The following is an 8,380-nucleotide window of genomic DNA, read 5'->3' on the forward strand; positions in this document are numbered from 1 at the left end:
TTGCAGACTTTCCAACCTTGTTAACGGAGTCCTTTGTAATGGTCCACAGGGGGTACTATTACTATTGCTGTAAATATTAGTTATGTTTTTTTATTATAATATGTATTAATATTATCCATCTATATATAGTACCTACATCTTCTGCAGCACTTTATAAAGTACATAGTCATGCCAGTGTCCTATCTAATCCCTATGGTTGCCATAGTTTACTTAGTATATTTGGGGGGAAATTTAATAACCACAGCCTGTTACATCACCAGTTTATTTCCTATGATGCAGCTTATTATATATAGTGCTACTATATGCGTAAGCCCTATTTATTTATTTTTTGGGACCTCAGCCTAGATCTTGGCCCGGACTAGAAATACTGACTGTAAGCCCTATTTAAACTCCGCCGGCGGCGGTTGGAGAAAGTGGGCCATGGGAAGTGAAAGATACAAATCCAACCCTGTTTAGCATGTCTCTAGTGGTCCTGGGGCCATATGCAATTCACTTTTTCTCCTCGTGTTTTCTCCTAGGAGATAATTTTTCATTGTTTGTTTAAATTAACTTTTCAGCACTTTGCAATAAAAATAAATACCAAAGTAGATAAAAAAAAGTACTATTAAAATTGTTTTAGAGTATTTTCTTGTTTGTAAATGGCTTAAAAGGCATTTTTATTGACAAAAGAAAAAAAAAGTGAATTGCATATGGGCCCTGGATTATTATTATTTAATATTTAATTGGTGATTAAATATTCAGCAGCACTTTACAGAGCCATGGCTAGGATTTGACCTGGAATGCTATCCACTATGCCACCGCGCCACCCAGATTGAGGAACCCAAAATCCTTCAAGCAATTATGATGGCTATCGTGGCAAGAGACATAAGAAAAGCTTCTTTTTTTAAAAAAAAAAAATGTCCCTTCTTATTTTTACTTAATTATGTACAACATTCAGTGCAGGTATTTTTTATGTATTAGATAAGTCGAACCTATGTACCAGGATAAGCTACAGCAATACCAAAACGGCATCAAACACATATATAAAAGACACATATCAAAGACACATATAAATATCAGTAAAACAAACTGAAACATATAGTACAATAAATGTATAAAATCCAACCTGCGGGTTTGCTGCTAAAGAAAGTGATGTCTCCCTTATTTGCATATATTACATATATTTGTATATATTTTTTGCATATATTACACGGGCAGTGCTCCATGAGTACAGCAAAACAAGGGCCCAGCATAGATGAATATTGTACACTAGAGTACAGAAGTTCCCAGCTAAAATATGTGTCAAGTACACAGCCTACAACTCCATCTATTTAATTTTTAATTTTAAAATATTTTTATAGCGCCGACATATTACGCAACGCTGTACAGAATATATAGTCTTGTCACTAACTGTCCCTCACAATTTAGTCCCTACAATCTAGTACTTCAGAAGCATTATCCTGTAGCTTAATAAATGAGAGTATAAACTCATTATGTCACCTGCCTACCTCCAGGTAGGTCGCAGAGGAAGACCTCTGTGACCTATATCCCACACATCCCTCCATTAGCTCCAACGGGTTTCTCTCTATCCCACTAATTCCCAGCTTCCTTCTTAGGGCACTATATGGCATAAAAAGCTAAAGTCTGCCAGATAGACTAAGCAAAGAACAGAGGTAACATAGTATAGTAGATTTAGTTGAATTTATTAAGTGTAATACACTCACAAATATAAGCACTTACTGTATAGAAATATTAGGGCATGGATTAAACCCCTTTTCAATGTGTTCCAACTCCAAAGACTTTCTCTGGAATGATTCCTTCTTTCGGCAATGATGTGTTAATGTATTTGCCTTACGTTGTAGTTTAAGGTTTTTAAGTATTCAAAAACAATATGTACACAGATTAAATATGATGAGACTCTCAGTTCAGACAGCCATGCTTTGCATTTCTGTAACAAGAATTTGCTTTTCTCATTTCAGAACAATCCAACAATGGCTGGCTCGAGTACAATCACTTCTTTACTGCAATGAGAATGGATTCTGGGGCACATTCCTAGAGAGTCAACGTAGTTGTGTGTGCCATGGTGGTAGCACGCTTTGTCAACGTCCAATTCCTTGTATCATAGGGGGTAATCAAAGCTGTGCAATGTGCAGTATGGCTAACATCTCACTCTGTGGGTCATGTAACAAGGGATACAAGTTATACCGTGGCCGCTGTGAGGCACAGAATGTTGATTCTGAGCGCAGTGAGCAATTCATGAGTCTAGAAACAGAATTAGACTTTCAAGATCAAGAGCTCCGTTACCTTTTGCAGAAAATGGACTCCCGCCTTCATGTGCACACTACTTTCATTAGCAATGAGATTCGTCTAGATACCTACTTTGATCCACGTTGGAGGAAAAGAATGTCACTCACCCTGAAAAGCAACAAAAATAGAGTTGAATTTATCCACATGGTTGTTGGGATGTCAATGCGTATTTGTCAGGCTAGGAATACTACTTTGGATCCCAGTTTTTTTGTGTATATTAACCCCTTTAGTGGTAGTCACTCAGAAGGATGGAGCATGCCCTTTGGGGAACATGGTTACCCAAGATGGGAGAAGACACGGCTCCAAAATAGCCAGTGTTATAATTGGACTCTCCTACTCGGTAATCGCTGGAAGACATTTTTTGAGACTGTACACATTTATCTACGAAGTCGTGCACGTCTACCTTCACTAATGCGCAATGATACAGGTCAAGGCCCAGTTGATCTATCAGATCCTACAAAACGGCAGTTCTATGTGAAGATATCTGAAATCCAATTGTATGGGTATAGTTTGCGATTTAATCCAGATCTGTTGCGTAGTGCAGTTCAGCAGGTCAATCAGTCATATTCCCAAGGAGGGCAGTTTTATTCCTCATCCTCTGTTATGTTGCTCATGCTGGACATCCGAGAACGAATCAATCGCTTGGCTCCACCAACTGCACCAGGAAAACCACAACTGGACCTTTTCTCCTGTATGCTAAAGCATCGATTGAAGTTGACCAATAGTGAAATCATTAGGGTCAACCATGCCCTAGACTTGTACAATACTGAGATTCTGAAGCAACCAGATCACATGACAGTCAAACTTTGCTAATCTTCCCATGCCTTCCTCTGAGTAAAACATTTCTTTGGATATTCAGAGGTCAAAACTCTGAGGGAATTAGGTGGACACGAATTAAACTTTATAACCTACCTTATGACCTGACTATGATTATGCTGCAGAGTATACAAATGGAGTATATTTACATACTTCCTTTTATTATTATTTTTAGGAGAGGAATCAGTATACAAAGGCAAGAATGAGTCAGGGTCTTTGCTGTATAAGCCCCATCGCTTTAATTTTATTTGTTATTCCAAAAAAGATACTCTTAAGTCCTATTGAACATTACATGATGTTTGACTTTTCCACCACTGTAAAATGTGTATAGATCAATCCATTAATATTGCCTGTTACCAACATTGGTTAAGAGATGCAATCCTTGTTAATTGAACATTTCATGAGTGTTATGGCCCTTTAACAATGAAGAAAGGTCAGATGTTTTAAGTGTTACATATACAGTTCAATGTAAATTGTGTCATAAACATATGTTGCACATATCATATTTTTCTTTAAATTCCCTTCGTATTTATTATCACTCTTTATCTGAAATGGGCATATTTAACATGCTGATGATCAGTTCAACAAAACAAATGCATTGCATAAAAGTACATTGCCCATTTCCTTGATTAGAATAGCTTGCAGGCCATGTAGCAGATTATCCATATTACATCATAACAATTTAGATCAGTACTTTCTTGGATGCAATTTAACTCTAAAGGGTTATAAATGGCAACATGTCTCTCTGATTTTTAGTATTTGTATGACTAATATCCCTTAACCTGACTTGTATATAGCTAAACGTCAATGGTGTTATTGTGGTCTTCACTTGCATCTAAAAGTAACAAAAAAATATAGGCTTGATTTATGATTGTCATTATCACCACATTAGTATGTAAAAAGTGGGAAAGAGGAATAATTGCTTTTGGGAGAAGAATGAGATATTGGATAGCATAAATAATGTTTTAAACACATACTAAGTGATAGCAAGTTATTTTGTTGCATTCATACTTCACATTTAATACAAAGCCAAATTTTGCCAGTCAATGTTTGGACTATTTGCAGCTTCTGTAAAAAGTTTGCCTTGTATGTGCGGCCTTAGAAAATGGTATCAAATCGCTGTTTGGTTGTGATGGGAAACCCCACCATATTCCCACTGTCCCAGTTTATTTTTTTTTTAGTCAGTCTCAACTTAACAGGCAACAATTTAAAGTAGCATATCATCTCTTACTGAACGCTGTGTCAAGGCTGCTTTGTCCTCTGAACTGCAGCAGAAGGACATTTTATCTTAATGGTATTATATAAAGACAGAACTCACAAAGCTTATTATAATCAGATGGCAAAATATATCAGAATATTTATATTTTTGAAGTATTCTTATTTTAGACTTGTTTATAATCTAAAAAAAAATCACTTTGATAATTAAGTATATTTTATATTATTAATGATAATTTGTACGTCTGTCTTACTTTGTTTTAATGTCCTTACTTTAGCAGAATTCTCATCCAGTACAGTAAATACCTAACGTTTTCACAGCTTTCCGTAAAATAAGTTTAAGCATATGCCCTTTTATAGCATTAACCCGGCAACAGAAAAAAAGCTTTATTTATGTGGCCTTTTTTCATATCAGGTTAATATCAAAGCCATTATTACATAATTTACATTATTAGTCAGACAGTCCCTGATCTTAGAACTAATCTAGCAAGTGTATTTCGTTAGTAAGCTAGTGGCAGGTGGCCAGGTACAGTTTGTCTTTTTGCATTGAGATGATCATAAAAATTTTTCAAAAATCAGTTCATTCCTAGCAAGTCCATTTTTTTCAGGGATTTAGAGTTAGTTAAACAGATCACCAGCTTCTGTATTATCAAAATAATGCAAACAATGGTGCACCCAGAAAAACCTTAAAGTCTTTGGAAGTATGTAGTCATACTCTGTGTTAGCATGCTCATTTTCAGGCAGTGCCAAATATGTACTGCTGTTCTAAGGGAGAGGCACAGTACCGATAGTAGAGATGTTCACAAACTGCACAAGTGCACAAGTCTTTTCACTACATAAGTGTTATGCATTGTGTGTCTTTGTTGTCCTTTTTTTATCTAGACTTATCCTGCTTAAGGACATTTTACATTCAACAAGCACTACTCAAGTTAATTGTAATGGCAGATGTCCATCAGTTCAGTCCACTACCCAAGTCTTGAAGTAGTCTGCCAGCCCCATAACTCATGAAGAGGGTTCACCCATACCAGAGTCAGACAATCACTGCCCTAGGAATGGGAAGATGTGAAAGAAGCACACCGCTGTGTTCATTGCGCAGCAAGTAGGACTGGGGAGAGATGCTTCAGAAATTAAGTGACCTCTTGCATGAGCCTTGAAAAATACCAGCAGTAAAGGGAGTCAACTGCCATAAAGAAACAAACATTTGCCCCCCTATAAGGGAGAGAATCTCTTTTATCATCTGTAAAATAAGACTTGTATATTGTAATATAAACAACAACAAAAATGATGATGGTAATTATAAACCAAAAAGGAGGATAACAAGCTACTTATCCCGCAGATGCCAGCATGTTCCTCCTTAATGACATAAAATGTTGATACACAAAGCTGAAATTGGACTATGCACGGGTTATCCAATGAAGTGGTAGTTGGGGATGTTTCAGTTGTATAAAAGGGCTCTGAAAAGTGAAGGGGGAAACTTACATACATTATATAAAACTTGAACAGATGATGCAAATACAGCACACCTAAACTGACAGCTTTCAAAGGGGTTTTCCTCATAAAAACAGATGTATGCTGCTGCTTATAATCTTTTCTTTAAAAACACGGAGATCTTCTCTGTACTTTTGCTGTTGGCCATGGTTACAATAGATGAAAACTGTTGTCCAATTTTGTCTAGTTTATGTACTCAAGATCCTTTGAACACAATTATATTGGTTAGGGTAGTGATAAATCCAAATGTATCACTATTCTTGGCAGCCAAAGCTCATATTGTTGATCACACTGTATGAAGGAAACAACTCCTCTCTTATAAACAAGTTTGAATCAAGGGTCCATTTGCTATGTTACATGTGGAATATAGTGTATTTCTAAAAATCTGCCAACTCCAGCAACCATATTTTGCCCTTTATCCATCCTTTATAATCCATTTGCTCAACTATGTCAACGTAAAAGCTGAACTCCAAGCAATGATTCAAACACACAGATGTAATAAAATGTATCTGAACTGTTTTTGAAATCCTGTTCAGCAAGTATTGGAGTCATATGGCTATAGTCAAGCCAGAGACCACAGCCAGTAATCTGACCTGAGTATTCTCCTGGGCCTTTTAGAAAACTCAGACAAGTAAGGGCATGCTGATTGGACTGTGCAAGACAGCAGCACAGTGATGAGTGATTGCTGTGGTTTCTACTTATGTTTTATGCCGTCCAAGTCTGAAAGATGTTGTTTAGAGGATCACAAGAGAAATATCCAGGTACCTATACTAGCTGTACATGAAAATGACTTATTTTTTTTCAGTAAATATACAACTGAATTAAATTATGGCTGGAGGTCAACTTTAAAGTGAACCCGCGGTGAACATAAACTGATGAGATAAACAATTGTATTTATCCTCCTACTCCTAAACATGACTTTTTTTAGATGTCCCACAGTTTTATTTTATATTTAAACATTTACAAAGTAGATTGAATGTTTTATTGTCTCTGAATATTTTATTGTCTCTCCCCAATGCCAGTCTGTCAAGTGCCCCAGAGCTAAAATGCATCAAAACTATTGACCTTTTTCTATCTCTCCCCTGCCCTCAGAAATTGTAGTCTGCCAGGAAAGCTTTTATGGCTGTAATTTGCTTATCAGTGATGTTTACTATATTCCCGACAAGGTACAGACACAATAGTTGCCATTTGCAAGCCTATAAATGAACTCATTCAGGCAGCAAAAAAAAAGCCTGGTTTCATACGTTTTGCAGTGTACATACACATGTTTATCTCATCTTGTCACAAGTCGCCTCGGGTATTCTTTAAATATATTGATTGAGATGATTTTTTTTAAATGAGTCCGATGCCAGTCTGCAATCATTTGCATTGGTATTTTATGTCAAATCTTGATTGCTTTTTAATATTTATGTAATATTTAAGTTCCATGGTGACTCTAAAATGAATGTGTTTGACCTTACTCCAAGGGATGCATTTCAATGTGCATGAACACAACATGCAGTGTTCTTGTAAAAGAAGTAAACCCTTTGGGACAGTTAAACCTTTGAATGATAGAACCTACATTTGAAGCTTCAGAAGACTGTGCTGAAAAAATAAAGTATTGTAACATTCTCATTTAAGACCAGACTACTGAATGATGCTTTCAAGCAAAAGATATCTGAAAAAAATGAACTGTAATATTAAGAAGATAATCTTGCTAGTTATTTTTTGATTTATTGGCCTAATCCTAATTGTACCAAGCCTAACAAGTTCTTTAATATTTGTTTGGCTTAATTAAAGTTAAGATAATTGAAGTGTTCAGTGTACTACAAGCTGTGCTTTTCAATGTTTGATGGCTAAATCATACAAGAAAAATGTGTGTACTGAAATCAAGTACTACAGGAATCCTTTTGGTTGACTATACTAAGCAACTGTGTTTTCACAGAAAATATTACAACAAACATAGTGATTCTCTGAGTATTTTTAAAGTGGTCGTGAACTCAGAACTCCTCTCTGCTCTAAAAGATACACAACGCCATAATAACTTTTAAACATAAAAAGAAAAAAACATTTCTTTGTTACAGCTGATACAAATCCTAAAATAAATCTGCACAGTTTCCACTTCCTGATTCAGGGAAGCAGACATATTGTTTGCAGTCTGTGCTTTCAAATGGGCTTATCTGCTTATCTGCCATAGGCAGTCATGTGACGCAAGGAGGAGATCAAATTACAGCTAGTGATTAGACACAAATGAGGGGGGAATTACACAGTCTAAACTCTTTAAATACATACAGGGTGCCTTTCTGTTATGTTTTTCTTGTGTCCTGTGCAAGAGCGCACGTCCACTTCAAGCAGCGCTGAGCGGAGGTGTAGCTACAGATCAAGGGGCCCAAAAGCAAAACTTTCATGTGACTCCTTTCCTACATTACTGACTCCCCCCCCAGTCAAACAACTGATTCCTGATGGGGGGGGGGGGCGACTTAAAGGCCAGCAGGCCTACAAAAAATCATTGTCTCTAACTGCTATTAAAAAGAAGATTGGTTCCACATATTTGCAAATACACATACACACTTACATACTGTACATGCTTACAACC

General features: G+C 36.4%; 1 protein-coding gene across 2 annotated transcripts in view; it reads left to right on the forward strand.

Moving 5' to 3' along the window:
• BRINP1 (BMP/retinoic acid inducible neural specific 1) overlaps positions 1 to 7,458 on the forward strand; it is a 431,121-nt gene extending 423,663 nt beyond the window's left edge. For both annotated transcript variants that reach the window (XM_068248101.1, XM_068248100.1), the window contains one exon: positions 1,959 to 7,458. In XM_068248101.1, coding sequence (XP_068104202.1) covers positions 1,959 to 3,099 — 1,141 coding nt within the window. In that variant the 3' untranslated portion in view covers positions 3,100 to 7,458. The remainder of the gene's footprint in view (positions 1 to 1,958) is intronic.
• The last annotated feature ends 922 nt before the right edge of the window (positions 7,459 to 8,380 follow it).

Source organism: Hyperolius riggenbachi, chromosome 8 (genome assembly GCF_040937935.1).
Source record: "Hyperolius riggenbachi isolate aHypRig1 chromosome 8, aHypRig1.pri, whole genome shotgun sequence".
NCBI lineage: Eukaryota > Metazoa > Chordata > Amphibia > Anura > Hyperoliidae > Hyperolius > Hyperolius riggenbachi.